Genomic DNA, 22,616 nt, shown 5'->3' with positions numbered 1-22,616 from the left:
ATACTGGATCTTGTTATTTATCAAACATTTCATTCTTGTGAAAAAGTTATATATTTTAAAATAAAATCTGTTTGTAAAAGCTATGTAAATATTACTCTGTAAATTGTTGCTGTCTACTGGTATTTTATTCTGATTGAATTTTCTTTTTTTGAAAAATTAAACTGACAGAATTCAACTTACTGTTGTTCACCTCAAAGTTTCTACCACTGCCCATCTTTTGACTTTACAGTCAAATATGAGTATGATAAAATAAATGCATAGAGGTTTTCAGGGTAATGAAGTTTTTTTTCAATGTTAGTGGAAGTTTCTTATGAGATCATGCCCTCATTGAAGGAAGACTGTTCTGCTACATTCTGTTGGCATGTGAATAGTATCTACTGAGTCAGAACACGCAGTTCAAGCTAGCTAGTACTGATCTGTGTTATATTTGGCTCAGGAAATTTTTACAGAGGACTCAGAGAGAGCAGAAGTAACAAGATTACTGCACTGATGTCAATACTTGAAGAATAAAATGTACAAATCTGTATAGAACTAGGCCTCATCACTACTTCTGTTTATCGTAAAAATTATTCATTAAGCTTTCACTGTTTCTTTGCTGTTTTTAAAGGATTTTTAGACACAACTGAAAGCAATAGCAAACATACACAGGTCCTCTACCCTAAACTCTTTTTATTCCCTTTTGTACCCTGTTGCTAATTTCAGTTTCATCTTTGCTACTCACTAAAGTGATGAGCATAAACTGAGCTTTGAGTTTGCTCTTTCTCAGCAGTCCTCCTAGATGAAACAGTTACCTTCCAACACAAATTCCAAATTTGTTTCAGAGTATTATTACAGTGTTCATAAAAGATGTCCTGTCTGTTCCAACAATATGTCTGACCTGCTTCATGATGAGACGTAGTAAGGACCAGTCCCTCATGTCTTGTGGCCATTTGTAACATCTAAGAATTCCTATATTGGATCACTCTTTGAATAGAATCGTTTCCCATAAGCTTAGGCTTCCAAAGGTATTGTGTGGACATCTTCCTAGTCCATTGTAATGCAATATGACACAGTTTTTCTTAAAGAACAAAGGCAATGCCTTAAAAATACTTATTTTCTGCAGTTGTCTCCCAAGTGCTGTAATTTTCTGGACTTACCAATGATATTATAAATCCAAGTGAAAGCGTTTTTCTTTGGAGGATAGTATAGAGTTTAATGTATAATTGAGAATACAGGAATTGGTCTGTACAGCAGTCCTGGAAATGAACAGTAGACTCACATGTCCTTATTTTTTCTCTGGCACTTCCTACCAGGTCTGAATGTTTTACTTTTGAGGGTACAACAGCTTGGGGTATAAAAATATGGTATTAAGAGTAAAAATTTTAATTTCATTAAATGTCTGAAATATCAAATTTTTTGCTAGGCTTCATTTTTATTAAGTAACTTCCATGTCAAAATATGTTTTATTGATTAAGAAGGGTATTTATTATTGTGGGATTTTTTTTAACAGTGTATGATGTATTATTTAACATTCGTGAATACATTTGAGGTTTTAATTATAGAGAACAGGCTTATTAGCACTACCAAGAAAGATGATTTTTTTAACAGTGGCATTTTCTGCATTTCTATTTCTCCTCATTTCTGCTCATACATGAGAAAAAGTAATGTAAAAGCAATGGATAGTCATCCCTCTATAATTCATTCTAGTATTTGAAAGATACTGCTAAGGTGCAGAACTGTTGCAATTCTTATAAACTAAAGTAATATATGTTTGTGAATTACTATGTTTAACTTCCAGGCTTCAGTTTGTGGATAAGGTATTCCTGAGGTACTGACTAAGGGAATCTTTCACTTAATTTCAAGCATACATTCCCAGAAAAAGCAATAGGAGTTGCCTTTTCCTCTTACTCTGCTGTGTCACACCATTCTCTCACCATCTTTCCTTCTTCTGCAGCAGAAATCTTAATTCTTTCCTTGCGGACTTGTTCATCATTATGAGTAAGAGAGGGGAGAACATGCACCAAGTCAGGGAGTGAAGGCTGAAAATTACAGCATTGTCAGTCCCCAAGTGCTCACTGCTATCAGTATTTGCATGACTTCTGAACCCATTGTGTGTAGCTACTGTAGACTATGAAACCTGAAAGCAGTTTGAAGTTTGGGAGTTCACTGGAATTCACGTTTTCAGTTGATCTATTACTGTATGCTGAGCTAAGGAGTTTTTGAAGAAAATTTATTCCTAATAAAGTATGGTTGCACCTTTATTTTGAATAAGTAACCAATTCTCATGTCAGTTAACCCCACTTTGAACAGGGAATAGGACTAGATGATCTCCAGAGGTACCTTGCAACTTTCATGTTTTTTGATTCTGTGATTCTGTTCTGGGAAAATTGTTATATGATGAATCAGAGCCTTATCTAGCATAACCTCATGAAGAATTGAATGCAGTAACATGGGCACACCATCGTTTCATAACAAACTCCTGTCTTCTGTCACTGTAGAGGATCAAAAATGCAGATTAAGCAGTCTCTTTCTACTTTGTTTATATTAGTTGAAAGCCTTAACTAAGACTTTATTGACTCATATTTTGAGTAATTTAATTTATACCTAGCCTAATTATAAACACTTTGTTAAATGCAGAATTAAAGAAAAAGAGGGGTCTAATGGAATGAATCAACTCTGTCTTCTGCTTTAGAGAGAGAAACCTTAGAGGCAGAAGGCTCTGCAATGATTTCTGTTCCGATATTGACTGCAGTACATTATGTATCTGGTGCACTTGCAGTCCTTCAAGGAAAAAATAAATCACCTTGAAGAGCAACTTCTATGGGGGAAAAATGTATTGGACTTCAGAGGGCAAAATTTATTTCACAATCAGGTTCATCAAAGCAAATTGGTCACTATTGCAGTTTTATCACCTATTCAAGGCCCCTACTCAAAGGGGTTGGAGAATAAAAACTTCATAACTAAGAAGAGGTTAATTATCTGATGTAGGTTTAACATTTTAAAATACCCTGTTGCAAAACAGTGAATGACATTCAACAGGACAAGACAGTGTTTTGCACACTGAAACTATGGAAGTTCATTACACAAAGAACAGTAAATAAGGAAACACAAATGACCTTGACACCATTAATGGATCTTAGTCTTTCATTGTTAAGTGAAAACAATGGCTGTACAGACTGCTCTTTTCTCTCTTCTTAAAGGATAATTTCAAAAATCTTGTAACAGTAATAAGAGCTCCATGATGTCTAACCAGTAGCCTCACCAACATTGTGATCCAATCAGTTCTACATCAGCTATTCTAAGTTCTTTGTGTTCATGAAAACACTGTTTGTTATACAAGACAGAGTAACAAATATGTTGGAAATCCGAGGAAAGTAATTGTGAGATTTTAATTTTTCTTTTACATAGCAGTACTCAAGGTCACTCAAGGAAACTTATCTGTAATGGTGACTGAATTTCAGAGAGAGAAGACTCACTTTTTTTTTTTTAATGAAAACACTTTCAGGCATTTTTTATGAAAGACGTGGGATTTCTCATACCAGCAACTAGCTACTTCTTAAAATATTAGTAAAGTACACAAAAATTAGAAATAATTTGCAAAAAAATCTGTGTAGTATTTTTACTTGGTCTTTTGATTCTGGTGGGAGTAATTTATTTTTTATTCGACCTGATTAATGTTTTGGGAATATGTTAAAAAGGAAAATAAATCAAGCTGAAAGATAAAAAACAAAGTTTAAAAAACATTTTTACTGTAAATGAGATTCAAAAATAGATATTAGAGAAATACTAATTTTAATATAGCCTATTAAATTTATATTATTAATATAATAATGTTGATATAATTGTAATATAATTGTTTTATATAGTTATATAATATTAATATAATATATAAATAATCCTATGCTGTCCATGACTATCTTTCAGCTGTTGCAGTGGCACTTAAAACGTGCAAAGCTGTTAATTGTGACTATGTGATAGTTATTATGTAAATGTGCAGGGTATACAAAGAGTTAACTAGGCCATATGAATTTCTTTGCTGTTTTCCTCAAATTATGCTGCAGGGACACAGCTCTTTTTAGCTGATGACACTAGTTTGCAATTCAAACTGTAATATTCCATACAATACAAAAATTTCAGCAAAGCAAGATTGGGCAAAATAAAGTACAATACGATGGAATGAGAGAGGGTTGAAAGGAATTGGAAAATTTTCATCTAGTCATGAGAGTTTGAGTTTTCCCTACCTTTCTGTTTTTGTCTTGAAAGCTTTTCCATTTGGATTCCAAAGGTTTTCCATCTTTTTCTTTGAACAATGGGATTACTTTAACTGCATTTCATCTGTCAGGAAAATACTCCAATCGTACCTCTTTTCTGTTGGTTAATCAGTTGACTGATTCCCCAAAGACAAAAGTGTGCATGCCTAAATGCCCCCAAAGTGTGAAGTCTTAGTGTACTTCTGATGTTCATACTGTATAATAATACCGTTAATGAACACATTGTTCTATGAAGATACCATATGCAAATCGTAAAACGAGTTCTCACTTGGCTGAGTTGACAGGTTAATTTCAGTTTACAGTTTATTTATAATGGCACAAGAATTTAGTTTTAGTGTTTAAAATGGTCTTTCTACTGATCTGTTTTATTTTAGCTCTATCACCTGTTTCATTGTGAATTTTCTTGCATGTGAATAAATATATTTCATGTAAAGAGAGAAGAGTAGAAACACTGATGACTGTTCAGAAGAACATATGTAGTATGAGCACCAGTAGTGCAAATTTCTCCATGAAATCTCACCAGCTCTTCTTAATTCTGATTTGAAAAGGTTCTATTGAGTGCTAAGGATTGTGACTCTTTGCTGAAAATCCCAACACAGTTGGAAACAGTCCAAAAATATAAAATGCTAATAATTATTTAATCATTACTGGTATAACAGATAATTATTAGGATTAACCAACTAAGTATTTATATTTAAATTATGTTTTCTAATCTAGTATTATTATTAGATTAGAGATATGACAAAATGACAAAGTACTTGAGCAATACAGTTCTGAACTATGTATTAAGGAGAATTTTATTAAAGTTCATGAAAATAATATAACAATTTATGAACAAAAATGGTGAAAACATATTTTTACAGTTGAATTAAACTTAGATTGCTTATTTTAATTGAAATAGTATTCGGTCTTCAGTATTTCCTTCAAATAAGTCATTCCTGAAAATATGATTAACAAGCTTCTACTCAAGCCTGCTTTCCCAAACAGGCTTACAGATAAGTTTGCAAATTCCTTTTTCAAAACAAAGCTGTCTTAAATGAATATTCCAGAGCTGTCAGAATAGTTGTTTGAACTTGATGCCCGACCTAAGCTACGTCCAACAGTAACATCATTGATGGGCAGTTTTTCAATATCTCGGTATTAATAAAAAAAAAATCTCCTGGACCTCTAAGTTATGCAAATGACACAGGCCAGTTTCTAAGTCTTGCGTGAAAAAGGGTGGAATAGAGCTGAGGAAATGTACTGTCATGGCTACATATTTTTAGAGGGCAGCTTTAATAGCACAATGTAAAGAACATACAGCTCTTTCATCAGTGGCTTATATGTATTACTACAGGCATGAATTTCGTGCCTTATATGCAATACATACAAGTAATGCCTGAACACATGAGAAATATCACATGGTCTCAACACCTACAGTATACTAATTTAAAAGTTTTATCTATCATTTAAAATCTTTAACAAATCTTTTGACAGCTAATTAGCATTCAGTATCTGGTTTAAATCAGCAAAGAGGCAAGAAGTAATTGGATTTAAATGGATTCCAGTAAAATTGATTATGACAATTAGAAAATACTTTTAAATAGCAAACTATCGTGATAGAACTCAATTCCATGAATTATGGCCAAATATACAAAAATACATAAGAAATATGTGAGTAATTGGCCTTAATTTTATTTGACTTCTGATTGTGGGGGCCCTTGAATAGAAACACCAAGAAATTCCTCTTTCAATTAAGTAGCAGACTTTTGTTTATTGTGGTACTGCTAACCTGATGCAAATAAGATGTTTTCATGGCCCATTTGAAAGGTGTAAGAATTTTCATTCTGAAACTAAATTGCTATTTTATCTTCACTGTAAGTTTTCAGTACTGTTCTTACGTTTAGTCACTGTGGGCTGCTTTCTTGTAAAATAATCTAAAGATAACAGTTACCAAAGTCATTGTTCATACTGCAGATTTCTTGCTTCTTCAACTAACTTGTGTACATCCAGGTGTCTAAGTAGCCACTTCCTTCTTGGCGTCTGTTTACTTTGCTCCTGCACAACCAATTTACAGTTTCATGGTTTTTCCATTTTCAAATCACATTTTTCATCATAGTGCTAAATATCTGTTGTTTTTGTTCTGAGAGTCTGTCTTGAATCCTGGCAGACTTCACAAGCCAACTATGAGGTCTGACTATCTAAGGCTTTCCTTTCAGCCCAGCTTTGTAAAACATCCCAAACATGTAAAATTATTTCTCTCTGACTTCTCCAGACAGGTCTGAGATTATTTTCCTGTATGATTTCAGCTTGTGAACATGTAAGTCAGTAATGTGGAAAGCTGATTCTCCCAAAAGAAGCAGTCCAACGGCATCAATTCTTAAAGCATTTCTGCTGTAATTACTTGTTATTGGGCCACTAATTCTCTTTAAAATCATGAAATATTATATTAAGGAGAAAAGCTTAATCCTTTTCAAAGCATTCGGTTGTCTAGGCCAGTATTGCCCATTTACTAGGACCAAAGCAATTTTTGGCAGTATTAATAATGCTCGGGAACAGCAGAACTGTTTTCTGTTGGGAAAAAATAATTCATGCAGGGAACAATGCTGTGCTGGGAGATGTCCCCTGTGGAATTTCTTAAGGGTTGAAGACAATTGCAAAACTCATAGGCTTTTTGGAAAAATGTGTAATGGATTTTGACCTCACCTCATTAAGCAGCAGTACATAATGCATTATGTTTAAAGCCCTCAACTCGCAAAATAAACATTTTACAACAGTGTAAAAATGGAACAGAGAAGAACAGGAATCCTATCTTATTGTTAAATTACATGCTTCTGGAAATCATTCTGACTGAAATGTCTAAAACATGCAGGTATATACATATGAGAAAGTCATCCCATGCTTGCTTTCTTTCTCTTTTGATGAAGAGAAGTTAAACCCATCTGTGATGCAGTTCATTGCATGTCTAAAATTCACCTCTAAAATAAGTCAGACAAATAATTCCCAGCAGGTTTATCTATCTCCATTGACCATAAAGGGAGTCCCCAGGTTGTCTCAGTTATTCAATGCTACATTGTGAGATGAATTCCAGTGTTAGAGACCATTGTGATGAGGCTGCATAAAACTGGAAGACGTGAAAATTAATTGGCAAATTCTTTGGCAAATGGTGCTTCTACTACAAAATTTACCTTGAAGATGTAGGAAACAGCAACACAAGGAAGAGGCAAAGCAATCTGTCTTATGATGAGGGCTTCTGTTACTACAGAAATTTCTGTAGCTGTCATCTATCTTATTTTTTGTTCAACTGACACTTAACAAGTATGTGTAATGAAGAAAACAGTAAGAAGCTGGGTACCCTGTATTAGGGTATATGTAATTTGCCATGGTTTAGGAATGATATTCTCCAGTTTAGTGTTCCCACTGATACACTCCAAACCACACACTGCTTGCTCACTCCCTCTCCTCCTCCCCTTGCAGCAGGCTGGAGAGGAGAACTGGAGGTACAAAAGGTAAAAATCATGGATTGAGATAAGAACAATTTACTAGAAACAACGAGACAAGAAACTAACAGTAACAGCAATAATACTGGTAACAGTGTATAAGAAAGGTGAACGATCCACATGCAAGTGCTCACCACGGGGAAACCAGCAATAATACCCTGTGCCCAGCATGCGCAGCATGACCCTGTCTCCCCTCCTTGCCACCACTGGCAATGATGTGAGGTGGTATAGGATAACCCCAGGGTCCTAACCATGCCCCTCCTGGGTACTGCAAAAATTGGCCAGAACCAGGACATAGTTGTACTATACATGAGCAAGAACTGCACAGGTTATTTCTCAAAGTATATCTCTTGGTGTTACCAGGTAACAGTTAACAGGTGTAAGTTATGTAAGTTATGTGTTGAGAACTCTGTGTGGAAGTGAGACTAAAGGTTTGTCTAAGCATTGTATGTATAAATATCCCAATATCTCATGGCAGAGCGTGGTAACGGAGGTTTAAGATAAGAGTCAACTTCTATGTGAGTAATATGGTTTATGATACAACAATTACGTGGAAAAAAATAATATCAACTCAAGTTTATGCTGTATTCTGTAATCAGTACTATGTGCTTGAGTAATACACAGAGCTGAAATACAAAATCTGTTTTAAACAAACACAGTTCAAGTGGTGAATATTAAGATAATTAATATCTTGTAAAACTACAATGTTTTGCAGTAATATTAATCCAAATTATTTTAGAATCTATGATTCTTCACTATTAAATCATTATACTATTTTCAGCAATGAAAAGATTTATATAGACAGTCCATGAGCAACTGAGACTGGTAACAGAAAAAAATTAATTACAATATCTTGTACATTATTGTACCATAATGCCTGTAGCAAAGTTACATTATGAAGTGCCAATGATTTCGTCTAGTTTTTGAATGCAAATAAACAGCAAATTAAATTATTTTTTTAGTGGAAGTGCAGAAATAAGGTGACTACTGCAGATATATATAAAGAGATAATACATGAACTTCTGTTCAATTGTAAACTTACTCTGTCTTGCTAGGAAGCTACAGGAACAAAAGATGACATCTTTTTAAAATGAGGGTTAGAACTGAGAGCCACAAGCTTGTTACAGATACAGAATGGCTCTGCAGAAAACTTGAAAAGAGCTTCTGTAACTTTACTTAAAGTAATTCAGCAGCTGAGCAAGGATATAATTTGATCATATTTTGAAAGTTGTGTGAGCAGAGCGTGGTGATCTCATTGATAGGAGGAAATTCAGACTTGAGAGGAGACCTTGTATGAAACCTTTCTGAAGGCACTTTCATTTGGGAGCATTTTATTGTAGTAAAGTGGACCAGGTTTTGGATGTAAGATGCCTGTGGACATACCTGGCTCATGAGAAGGGCTTGATCTTACAGTACCTATGTTCTTTTTGACATCCATGACTGGGTTCGACTTTTTTTTGCTTTCTATCAGTGTGAATTAGCAGATATTGCCCACTGTTTTTCTTGATAAGCAGCTTCAGCTGCTGAGTTTTTATTCTTTTGGCTGAAACTGTAAGCTTTAATGAATGTTTTGAATTGTTGGTGATCTCTGTGCTGTAAAGGTGGAACTTAGTAAATATCCTCATGTTTTAAGAAAATGCAATCTTTTAAGATTCCTTTAAATTCAAAGAATGCTTCTTTAAGAACTATAGTATAAAGTGAAGTTGTTTAAATCCAGTAAGTAATGTTTTTATTGTTGATATATCTTTAAATAAGAATATCTGATGAATTGAGAAATCATTATTTCTTGTATGCTGCTAAGAACCATTTCATTTCTTTACATACATATTCTGAAGCTTAATATATACTGGCATTCTAACTGATACACAGTTAAGTTTGGCAACACAGAGAATGCATTTTATTAGAGTCAAGGATAGAGTATGGAGAAGTCTTTTTGAACATGTGCTTCCAAGGTACTGTTACCACTTGTAACTATTTTTACAGTAAAATAATATTGTTCTGTGAACCACAGATTATGATACGATCCCTTGAAATATTTTGTGATGGAAGAATTAGAATATTATGACAAATGGGAGGAAAGTGTTGCCATTCTTTATAGGATTTAAACCTCCTGAAAACAGCAGTTGATGCAGTTCATATATTAAAACTTCACGTTGTGTGTACCAAAAACCAAGATGTAAGTTGAGTGGAACATGATGAAAATGCTTTCCGGGTAAAACTTCATACGAGTTTCCAGTTTCTAGTAACTTGCTATTGCAATTATATCTTCATATTTCCTTGGAATATTATACAAATATTTGCATTTAAATCAAGAAACTAAGCAGTCCTTTTTTTTTCCTTTACATAGCAGATGGTACGTGAACAATACACTACGACAACACCAGGCACTAGCCTAGAGAGGCCGAAGAATGAATATGTCTACAAAATTGGAATTTATGGCTGGAGAAAGCGTTGCCTCTACCTGTTTGTTCTCCTCCTGCTTATCATCCTAGTTGTGAATTTTTCTTTGACAATTTGGATTCTTAAAGTGATGTGGTTTTCCCCAGTAAGTGTCCTTTTTAATTTTCCATTCTTCTCATTTTCTCTTCCTTTCCCTGCCTCACCACTTCACTTATTTTGTATGTACATCAGCTTCTCTGTATGTAACAGATGTTTCTTTTTTCTTTCTTCTCCACTGTGATTTGTACTTTGTATTTCAGAAATATCTATCTTTGAACAAATTTCCTCATATGTAATTTCTGTACTGACAATAATTTTTGAAATACTGAGGTTGTTGATACCTTATATTGCAATGAATTCTAACCATTCTATGAGAATGTGTTTTACTGCTGTCTCATAGTCTCTGCTTAGTTGATATTTCATAAACGTGTTTGCTGTAATTTTATCTCATACAGAATTCCTTAGTGTTAAAATATTGCAGACCGTTTATGGTTATTTAGCTTCTCCTATTTATCAGCATTTAAAATTTAACAATTTATTTGCTCAGTTAATTACAACTCAGAAGTAATTATCACTACATCACACTTGAAGCTAAGCAGCTATATAATTCGGAAATAAATTTCATAGCTTTCCACTGTCATATAATATAATTTTGCATGTAGTAGGTTAAAGGATAAGTTTTAGAAGTCTGCAAAATATGGCTTAAGTTATGCAATAAAATGCATCAGTGAATATTGAAGCTAAGCTAATTTGTTCCGAACATGCAGTTGTGATACATAGATGATTTGAGTAGACTTGTTACAAGAAAAACAATAATAATAAATTTCTACATTCTGCCCTGGCTATTGAAGAAAGTAGCTAAAGTTTCTATTATCTATTGTTATTACACTTCTGTCACTAAATGAAGACCAGTTCTAGGGAAATAACTAAGTTTCAGGTAAATATCAACTATAAATACATTTGTGCAAAGTACATGTGCATGTCACAATCCTCAGAAAAAGTACATGACACCATTATGAACGTCATTGAGAACTTTTTACTGAGTATTGTTTTAATAACTACATCTGTCAATACAAGAATTAACTCTGAAGGTACCCAGCACTGCTGGCTGCAGTCTAAGCAGGCTGCAGAGAAGCACTGCTAGCTGCTAAGTCTAAGAGTGTAGATGTTAACTGCATGTTCAAAGTCTAGAAGTATAATTAGGAAAACACTCTTTCAGTATTGTGCTTTAATGATTGATCAACCTGGTTCTATAGCACAGCCCTTTCATGAGCCCACTCAAAGTTGACCAGCTTGTTATTTTGACATTGAAGTTTCTTTTACAGTATGAAAATTGTTCTCTTTTTCTGTAAAGCATCCTTAAATCTTTCATTAAATAATAACTTGCAGTATACAAAAATAACGTGCTATGTCTATATCCAAATTAAAATAATGATGAAATTATAAACAGAGCTTCAACAAGCTCTGACCTAGAATTAGTCTATGCACACATGTCCTGTCTCAAACCCCAAAAAATCAGACAGTTTGATAAATACTAGCCAAGGAGCTAAGCCAATAAAGGAGAACATGAACCAGACACAGATATGCTGCAAGAGGAATAGATTTTGATCTCCTTGTAGGAATTTGGAAGAATGATAAAGGACAGAAAATTTTCTAAACCCCATTGTTTGAGAGGCCTTCAGCATTAAATGAAGATAAGTTAAAGAGAATTTTATTCATTTCATAAAATCTAGACTAAAAGAGAACAACCTGAACAGAGAATATATTCTTTTTCTTGTACTACCCCAATTACAAAACATATGAGCATCTCCAAATTGTGCACATTGATTCGCAGGTATCAGATATATCTCATTCTTTTTTTCCTTTTCTCTCTTGGAGTTCAGGGGGACAGAGTCTCAAGTTTTTTTGTGCAAGTGAGAGAAGAAACCTGTGAATTCATTATATTCGGTTGTTTCAGAGAAAAAAGAATCAAATAATTATTCCTTGAGCTTGTTGAATAAGGTGAAATAGAGTAATTTAAAAACTAGCATTACTTTTGCATGAAAATCAGTTTGAAAAATGGTTGGGTTTTTTCCACCTGGACAACATATCAAATTTTACATGTAATGGAAATTCCACATTCTGTTCTTAACATAATGAAGCTTTCTGAGAACTAAAGGGGACTGCTAGCTGTAAAAGTTTAGAAACTGAGAATCATAAGGGATTTGGGGCTACAACAAGGTGAGGATGTCAGAAGTCCTGTGGAAAATTCTGAAGGGTCTGGTAAGTCTGAAAGAGGGGAACTTTAATGTCTCTCATGTCTGCTGAAAGGACAAGCATGGCAGGATCAAAGCAGTGAAGATTTCTAGAAGGTGTCAGTAGTAGTTTCTCGATAGGATAGTTAAAGGTGGCACACAGCTGGCTCTGCTACTTGTGGGATCCCATGGGACCCAGATCTCATAAGTTAATCAGAAAAGCTTGATGAAATTTAAGGACAGTATCTTCCAAATGTAGGAATGATCTGTCCTGATATTCAGGAAGATAAGTAGCCTGGCTTAGCTAGGCAGGTTACTTGTGATGGGGCTTCAATGCAAAAAGCAGTATTAGAGAATATTCTGAGTTGGAAGGGAAGCACCATAGAGTTCAGCTCAAGTGAATGGACTGTACAGGGATTGACCCCACAACCTTGGTGTTATTAGCGTCATGCTTTAACCAGCTGAGCTGATCTCAGGGTATAGAAGAGTTGGAAGCAAAGACAGTCTACGAAGAAGAGATTTAGAAACATTGTCTGGGCCAGGAAATGTGTCAGGCTTCCATCCAGGAAAGCCAAAACTCAGCCTCAGTTAAGAATTACAAAGAGCAAATGGCAACAAGGTGGTCTGCGTCCATAGGTGCAGAGAGAACTGTCTGATTCCGTTGCAAAGTCACCCTCTGCAATGTTTGACAGGTTTTGGAGACAGGGGAAATCCTCGATGACTGGGGGCATGCTAGTGTTGCACCTGTGTTCAAAAAGGGAGGCCATGGATTTACTAAGGGTGAATGATGCCTGACCAATGTGATTACCTTCTATGATAAAATGTCTGAAGTTAGGGAGGGCATGAGATATCATTTACCCTGATTTCACCAAGGCTTTTGACTCTCTCTCCCACAATATCCTTGAACCCTAGTTAGGAGATTACAGCCATGAAAAGTGGAAAACAGCTAAGTATAAAAAATAAACTGCCTGGATAGTCAGGCTTGGAAGGTAGATACTAATGTAGTGTAGTCTACATGGAGGCCAGTAATAAGCACTGCAGTTGTCTTGTCACTGGTCCTTTTCAACAACCTTATCAATTACTTGAAAGAGGTGGCAGAATGCTTGCTCACTAAGTTTTCAGATTATACCAATTTGGGTGTACCATTCAATACTTTCAAGGCTCAGGCTGCTATTCAGAGCAGCTTAGACAGGCTGGAGGTATACTAGTCCTGGTCCAGGATTGTCTAGTGCTTTAAAACTCAGGTGTGAAAAATGCACCCGGGCAGACAATTACCACTTCTGATGCTCTAGCAAATCTTATCCAGAAACCCCTGATTAATTCAGTTATTATATTATTTAGGTTCTTCTACATTATCATAACACCAGGAACAGTTGTGTGTCAAAGATTATTCCTAGCATGTCTTATCCTCTGATGGAGAAACCCATGTTTTCCATGGATTTTAGTAGATGCCCTAGCTATCATAGTCTGCTGGAATAAGAAAGGTGCTTGTGCTCTTTTATGTTGATAAGGACAGATAGTAATGCAACTAGAGTATTCCCCAGGGTACTAGTTCCCTTCCTTCAGCTTGGAGTTTGGCACATAGCACCGGCTTTTCTCTGGCAAAAACTTTAAGCACAGTGTAAGAGAAGTAAACAGGTTTTGATAGTTTTAGATGCACTGTCAGTCAAACATGATGTGAATTTGCACTCAATCCCAGGTTTTCCTGCCATCCATGTTAAACCTTACTTGGGTTTGAGTCACTAACAAGAAGAAAGTCAAATCCCAATACTAAGCCTCAGAACACCACAAGCCATCAGGACAGGAATTAACTAGGTATATGGAGGGCCAAGCATACAATATCCAGTCCACCATTGCATATTCTAAGCATGGCTTTTCCCGAGAACAGGACAAATGTTGAACCTGCTCTTGTGCCTGCACTTCAGCGGGACATAGAGACATAGGCAACAAGAACTGGGAGGGTCTCTGCACATTTAAGCTAGAGCATGGACTTCACTTTTATGCACATAAATTTCTGGCACTGGAGTAAAAAGGAAAATTGCTACAGTTAAACAAAAAATTACAGGGTTTTCCAAATATTATTCACAGGTGGTTTCTTCTTGTAGCTTACTTGTAATTAGTGAGTCCTCTACCTGTGTAGCTATAGACAAAGTATTAAAAATTATTTTTTAATTATTTTCCAAAGTTTTCTATAGGGCAATAACGATTTCTTGATACTTCAGCAATAACAATTTGTTAATATTTCATTTAATAAGAAATGTTGAAAAGGAAGCTATGTATAATCCTGCTATATATACATATTGGTTGACTGATAATGATGCTGGTCTAAATCTACAAATACCATATGTATTTTGAAATAAAATAACTGATTTTATAATCAAATGCTTGTGTAAACAACTATTTAAACACTTGACAAATTCAGGCAACAAAGACAGAGGGAATTACTTAAAGAAATATAAAATACGAAACTAGGAATGTGATTAATTAAGAAAGCAAAATTTTAACAGGTAACACTTTCTGACAGTGAGACTTACTACACTGTGTAATATCATGCCGTATTACATTGGAGATGTTCAGTTGTTTGAAACATTTAAAATCGGACCAGACAGCAATGAAAATGTACAGTAAAGAACACTTATTCACAGCAAGAGTTCTCCTTCACTACAAAGACATATACTAGTGAACTTGTACAGCCTTTCAGTGCATTTTGTGATTAACAGTGGATGCACTATGGAATTAGTTGCCATTTTGAGAATGTTGCATTATTTTAATGCTCAAATGAAATAAATGATTTAATTATTCACAAATTCTCATCCTTATTTGTCATGTCAGAACATGAATATTCCATAGTTTCTGCTCTGAATAATTCTGAACAGCTCTATTTTGCTATTTTTCTATTAAATTAAAAACAATTTGCCTACAGTCTTTCCCATTGTCTCTATCAGATAGTGAATATTTAAATACTTTGTGCAAAGATTAGTAGTTGAATAGAAAGATATTGAGACACTTACTGCAGAAAAGCTGTTACCAAAGAAAGTAAGGCTTCTCAGTAGTGATACCTATTTACATATATATAGAATGTATTTTCTTAAAGCATTTGATTAATCTGAATTACATTATGAATCAAATTATGTGTATGTAAGAGTGTGGAAGAACACTTGTTTAAAATGTATTGTTGGAATAATTTATAGTATTGATAAAGAGTTATAAAAAATCTGAGTAAAGTGCAAGTTTAAGAACTTGATTTAAGGATATCCTTTTGACAACCTTTACAAATCAAAGGAAAATTTTGATTCCATTTCTTTAGCTAAGTTGCATAATTACAAATGTTAATATAATAAAATTAATTAGCCAATTTACAAAAACTTAATTCCTGAATAAATATATGCATCAGTGGGAGTAGCAGTCTATTTTTAAGTCTGTTTTTCTAACACAGGAGATGTAATGCCAGATGTAATAGCATTTTTAGTATCTGATTATTGTCCAGCTTTTAAATATCTGGGCAATACAGAACCAAACACAGAATTTAGTCCTTGCTAAACAAGGAAATTGAGGTGGAACTGAATCTGTTTTGAGAAGATACTTTTTCCTCTTGAGTAACACCTGTTTTAATTAATACCTTTCTTTATGTAAGGAACTTTGTTGTTCTGTATATCAGGACAAAGAGGACCTGAAAATCTGTTGAAAGTATGCATCTGAAATACTAATCCTATTTTATGACAGAAATCTCATAAAAAATAAGGAACTGTCAATGGTATGGTGCATTTGCATCATTCATAGCTCTTTTCTTACAAAACTGTTGAGTACAAAGTGGCCATCTACTTTTCTAGATCATGAAATATTATCAACCCACTTTTTAGTCTGATCTATAAAGGATATTTAAGTCTGTATCCAGCCCTAAAACTTGTGAGACAGGTTCTATACCGGGAGTGCTTGCTGTTGCTCTGATTTGACCACTGTCTTTTTTGTCAAAGATTCCACTGTCATCTAAGTAGATGAGTATGAGAACCTTCTCCGTTTGAGCCCAGCAAGTAGAGTCCTTGCAACAGAAAATGAGATGAGGCTATTATTATACCAAGCACGTACTTAGCTCCAAAATTGATATTGTAAGTCAAACAGAGAGTTTCCTCAGATTCATTACCAGTCCTGCTGATTGCTCTTTAACAATCTCTACCCATAGTCCTATTATCTCAATGAAACAGTACACTCTTGTTTGCAAAGCAAGTTCTCTAAATAGCAATTGCTGCAAGAAGTACTGCAGTGAAAGCTGGATCTATAAAGCCATTAATTGAACTAGCTTTGGGGCACAACAATTGATGTCTTGGCCTGAACTTGCCAAGGTCTTTCCCTGGTCTGGCCTAGAAGTAGGATGTAAATATCCTATAAGAAAAGGTATTAACTGAGTGGAAATGCTGCATCCTCTGTAGTCTGAAGTTAATATCATTATCAGTTCCATTCAGCCACTACAGCATGTGAGGACTTTTAATATTTGGAAAAGATGAATATTCAGGGACCAGATACTGCAAATCAAACATGCTATTAACTCCTCAGAAGCTACTTGATTTGAATTGAATGTGTGTTAAAGCTAATGTTTGAATCAACTTTGAGAATTTTTTGTTGTAACCATGCTAACACATGTATTGGCCTGTCTTTGCAGTATTTGATTTCTCCCCAGAAGGAGAAAATATATATCTTCCTGTGCAGCTATTAGCTGATACATGACCAGAAGTTTAATTTGTCTTGTCTAGAGGAGTCTGAGAACTGCATTTGAGTCTAATGCTGGGAAGGTGCCAAAATGATGATATGATATGACATGATATGACATATGATATGAATAGCGGTTGCCTACATATAGTGAGCCTATGTGTGTATCAGTTTCTGTGTTGGTAGGAAAATACAATTTACAGTTATTGATTGAATGTAGGTGACACTAGAAATAGTCATTGTAAACTGAATCAATGCCCCCCATGCCTCATGCTCATTTCTAAGGGCCACATGCCTGCAGCAGCAGACCTACATTGTCATATTATTGGGAGATAAATCCCAAATAAATCATCTGATCCTCTTTCAATTCCCTATGTCATAGACAGCATGCGGCTTAGCTACCTGAGAGCAGGTCACTATGACTGCAAGGGCCCTAAAGCTTCATCTGCTTGTTTTCCACTCCTAATAGTCTACAGTCTGTGTTTAGAGTCTGAGAGAATGATAACACATCCAAGATGGTCCTTCCATCCAGATGTTCCATAACACAATATGTCTTGGATTCTGTAGTGGTGGCTGTTTATTTCTGGTGGTTTGGAGCATCCCTGTCTAATTCACTGAATAGCTGTCAAATGTCTTTTAGACTAGGATTTCTCAATCAAGGAGGCTTTTGATGGGGTTTTATGAGGCTTGAATCCATTCAGAGCTTGAATTTTTGTAGAAGGCCTTGTCTCTGTTTCTACAAGCCCTTACCTGCTTGGGAGCATTTTGAAATTGTACTGTGGATGAAGACATCCTGTTGCTTCAATTAGAATATGCCTAGCAGTTCTGAAATGAAAACTGGTCACACCTTTGTGAACACTAATGCTAAATTGCATCTTTGGTGCATAAGAATTTGGCAGCTGCCAGCAGTTTCCACACTAATCAACTCCTTGCAGCAATAACAAAATCTGCTTACTGTCTTACAGAGATTCCATTTCATCCTTCTCTTCTGTACAGCTGAGTTCCTGCCTCACTTAGGACTTTGAGTAATTAGAAAATGTGAGTCGCAGCTATGGGTACAGCTCAGGGCCAGCACACTCATGCAGTCACAGTCACCAGCATCAGGATAACCGGAATCCAAATTTGCTGTGCATCTGCTATGTTTAATGAAGCGCTTTTTTTTCTCCCACCCTAATCAATATCTTGTTGTGTAAGTGCATCAAAGTCCACATGTCACTGATGTTTGACCCCTTAATCAAGTCAATAGAAATATTTTTATTCAATTATTTTAATAGGAACAGAATCAAATCTTTGAAACTGAAAGCACTGGTTCGTTATCACTGAGGAAGTTACAATAAATAATATTTGGCTTCTCCTAAATGGTAATATAAGAAGCAGAGTGACTGTTGAGAGAATGTATGTATAACTATTGGGCTCTGCCTATTCAAGGAACTTAGCACTGAATCTGAGTGCGTTAAGGTGGTTGTTTATCCTAAATCCTTCTCTCTTATATTCAGTGTAACTTCAATTTGCCAAATCTAAAGGGGGGATAATAGAATTTCCCCATTTCACAGTACTGCATTACTCAGTACTTTTACAATCTTTAGATGCTCAAATATCACGGTACTAAGGACATAATAATTGTTTACAATCATAACGGTAATTTCATTATATGAAATCCACATTTTTTTGTTGTTTGCATGCATCTTACAAAGTTTATGTTAGTCATCACAGATAGTCATTTATGTACATAACCCAAGTCTAAATTTCCCTGGTTTTGCACTTCCCGAGTGGTCAGGGAGAATGAATAATGAGGCTTTTATGCAGATATGTGAGAACGTGAGCTTTGTGTCAATGCTTAAATGAAATATCTGATGAAGAAAATAGGACATACTTGAGGATGTACTTCTGTAAAGTAATCCTGAGTGATATGACTAGATTTACTTAAAAATATGAACTTATGATAAGTGGGAAGTGCTAAGTTTTGTTATACAGCGTATTATTCTTTATGACAAAGACATTTCTTTGTCTATATAGCATTTGTAGATTAATCTTTGCTGAGGAATCTGAATCCATTAGAAAGAGTGTGCTGAGTAAATTGCATAATCTTTTTCCACATAATTTTTTTTGTCTCTGCTAAAAATTTCTTCCTCCCAAAGGCAGAATAGCAGTTGCCACCCAAGAGTTTGTTAATTTCCCCAGTCTGCTTCAGAGCAAGAATTAATTGCTACTTCTTCATCTGCTTTCTTATATTTCAGATTTGTCAATGTCACTTTTCTTGTACTTACTCTATAATATACTATTTAGTTTTTTATATTCCATAAAAATATGCAATCTGTCTTCAAACCCAATCGCTAATATAATCTACTTTCACCTGATGGGAGAAGGCATGAGGTCAGACCAAATTATGAGACCCTAAATTTGGTTAATTAAAGATGTTTGTTGGCCGTAAGTCTTTAGAATATCCTGATATTTCATGTCATATTTTTCAAAAGTGTTTGTCTTAAAACCTCTGTGTTTTTATGACGTTGAAGTGGTATCTGTTTTGTGTTACAGGTTAGAAAAAACTGTCCATAGTCTTAAATAGAAAAACATATTTCTAAATCAGTCTGTGCTGGCTAGAAATTGTCATTATGTAAGCCATAGGGCACTCATCATAGGTATTATTTTAATTTTGCCTCATGGGATATATCACTATATAGTAGGTACTTCTAAAAGCTTCGCAGTGGGGTAGAATTTAGAAGTTGGGTCTACTTCCACTGAGAAAAGTCAGTACATTATATATTTCGAAGCAGTAAAATATTTGACCCTGAAAAACAGATTCCATAAATAGCTATCCTGAAAGCCTCTTTCCTGAAACAAATCCTTGCTAAGGAAGAATTGCAGTTGTACTTCTCAGTGGAATGAATGAATATTTCTTACCTTATGGAATTTAAGCAAAGTTTGTTTCTTTGTCTCTTTTCAAACCTGCTCAAAAAAATAACTCTGTTTTTTCTTTGAAAGCTGGTTTGACACGTTATTTAGCATTGTGTATAGATATAATACATAATCTGATTAGACAGATCATATATTTAAAAAGAATTACAGTCTCTACAAGTTATAACTTTTATTGGTGGCAAGCATAATTCATTAGATGAACAGGTTATTAATGTATCAATAGTGGTCTGCTATGTATCCTTTCTGCTTATGTGGAGAACAACATGAAAACTATTTTGAGTGGGAATACTTTTTGGATTTATTGTTTTTTATTTAGCCCTCCCACTTACTCTTTGTAGTTTGAGGCAGTTGGCTTGAAATATTTTCACGTATGGCCAAGCTGAAAGGCTACACTTTTTTTGTCATGTTTTCTGTCACTTTTTATGGCAGGAAAAGGGGTGAATCCTTTACAAATTAGCTAAATACCTGTAAAATAATACCTTGCAGCTGAAGCCTGGAAGTCCTCAGATATACTTACTGAAGTAATTCCTCACTCGTTTTTCACATTATCAGTAATATGATAATGATGAAAGAAAGTAAAAAGAATGAAATAAGGTATCAACTGGAAAGCACAGTTGGGCAGAACTCAGGAGGAAATGACTAAGAGAGAAAGACGAAGGTACAGAAACTAAGAAGGAGGTGATAGAGAAAAAGGTACATGACAATGTGAGAGAGAGAGCCTTGACCTACAATTAGAGGAGAAAAAACCTAAATCAATGGATTAAAAATTAATTAAAAAGAAGGAGGTAATTACTGAAAAGGGAAGCAAATAAAAATCTCTCTGCCTCTTCAGTAGGCTTAGAAGTATTACATTCTTTGTAAAATATATTATTGATAAATAAACCTTGAGATGTTAATATAAGATTTGGTTTATGTAAGTACTCATATGTAGAAGTTTATTGTTCATGACATTTTTAGAAGGCGAGCACAAAAGCTATTTCAGCACAGCCAATACAAATGTACTTCTTTTAAAGATAATGACTGTAATACTGTATTCCTGCCCACTGCCCCCTCCCTCCACCAAAAAAAAAAATGGAAAAATAATCACCAAGTTTAATAACTTCTTGAAACATGCTATTTCTCAAAAAAAATTACTCATGGAAGAAATAAGGAATTCTTAAAATTTTGAACACATTACTATTTGTATCTTTATTAATAGACTGGAGGCAGACAGCTCTAGAAGTGTTTAATTTGTGAAAAAAACCACAAAATAAATACAGTAACAGTAAAAAAATATGCATAATTCTTCCATCTTCTCCTTAGACTGGAATGGGACACCTGCGTGTTACAAAAGAAGGTCTTCGTCTGGAAGGGGAATCTGAATTCTTATTCCCTCTTTATGCCAAAGAAATCCATTCTAGAGTGGTAAGCGGATAATCTTTCAGTAATGCTATATACACACATATTTCTGCATATTTTACAAGGTCAGTGTTGCTATGGCAGATGTTGCAATGATGCTATTTTGCAATGATGCTATGGCAGAATTAACATTTATCTCTTAGGCATGTAGTAAGCAGTAGCTCAAAAGGATTTATAAAGGTTGTCATATATAAGTAATGCTAAAAATTTAAGAGTGTGTGGAAAGATTTTCATCATTTTTACTGAGATTATTTTAAAACACAGGCTTCTCTATTAAACTGTTTGTTTTGGTTATTCTTCTACTACAGAATAGCTTCAGTATCTCTAAAATTAGTGGACCCCATTGGAAAAGTTACTATTTCTCTAATAAATTCAGGTTTTGTCACTTCTAGCACAATGCTATCAAATGTATGATATGTTCATATATTTGTGTACGTAAGGTCTACAAGTCTAAATGGAAAGATTTAAGATTTAGTTTTGTTTACACAGACAGAAAAGTTTGTTTTGTTATTATTGTTGAGGTAAAAAAAGGAATAACATTATCAAAGAAAATATAAACAGATTGACTTTAAAATGTCACCAAGAATGGGAATGTTATGAAAGATTTGTGTGGCAGTAGTAGGTTTAGAAAAACAAAGAGAAAGTCTGAATTGTTTTTTAATTATCCAGGGGGACTCTGAAACTTATTCCAGTGATTTTTTTTTTAGAGAGTTATCTGCCTCTGGCCAGTAAAATGAATATTTTTCAGATCTATTGACCATAATCTAAACTCTCACAAAATAAAGGCTTGTTTTATGAACATTATCAGCAACCAATGGGACATTTCATTCAATAAAGTACTATTCAGTGACAGTAAAAGCCAAATATGACTCTTTCATATCTTCAAACAAGAAGAAATAGCCACTTTTCTGAACCTACAGAAAAACTGTTTGTATTGCTACAGCAAGAGAAAATGTAAACAAATATTTCAGAATGAGGTTGTTAAAATACTTGATTACTAAAATTTAAGTAATGCCAATATATTTTGCTTGTATTAAACCTTTCTTTTTCTCTCTTTCTGCAACAAGTATTTCCAGTATCAGGAACAGCTCTTAATTAAGACAGTGAAATTCCATTACTGAATCTGTATTTCCATTTTATTTCTCATGCTATATTCTTTTCTGCTTGACAGGCAGTGTGAAAACTATTTATGTGCT

The 22,616-nt window shown here is 34.6% G+C and overlaps 1 protein-coding gene across 4 annotated transcripts in view; it reads left to right on the top strand.

The window, feature by feature from the left end:
- Positions 1-22,616, top strand: part of SGCG (sarcoglycan gamma) — a 111,230-nt gene that overhangs the window by 44,235 nt on the left and 44,379 nt on the right. For 2 of the 4 annotated variants that reach the window (XM_032677579.1, XM_032677594.1), the window contains 2 exons: positions 10,080-10,274; positions 21,325-21,426. In XM_032677579.1, the coding sequence (XP_032533470.1) occupies positions 10,080-10,274; positions 21,325-21,426 (297 nt within the window). Of the gene's footprint in view, positions 1-10,076; positions 10,275-21,324; positions 21,427-22,616 lie in introns of all 4 variants that reach the window. The other 2 variants (XM_032677570.1, XM_032677586.1) reach the window with 1 other exon arrangement.

The sequence above is a fragment of the Chiroxiphia lanceolata genome, chromosome 2 (assembly GCF_009829145.1).
Source record: "Chiroxiphia lanceolata isolate bChiLan1 chromosome 2, bChiLan1.pri, whole genome shotgun sequence".
Classification (NCBI taxonomy): domain Eukaryota; kingdom Metazoa; phylum Chordata; class Aves; order Passeriformes; family Pipridae; genus Chiroxiphia; species Chiroxiphia lanceolata.
This window is presented reverse-complemented; position numbering and strand designations above follow the sequence as displayed.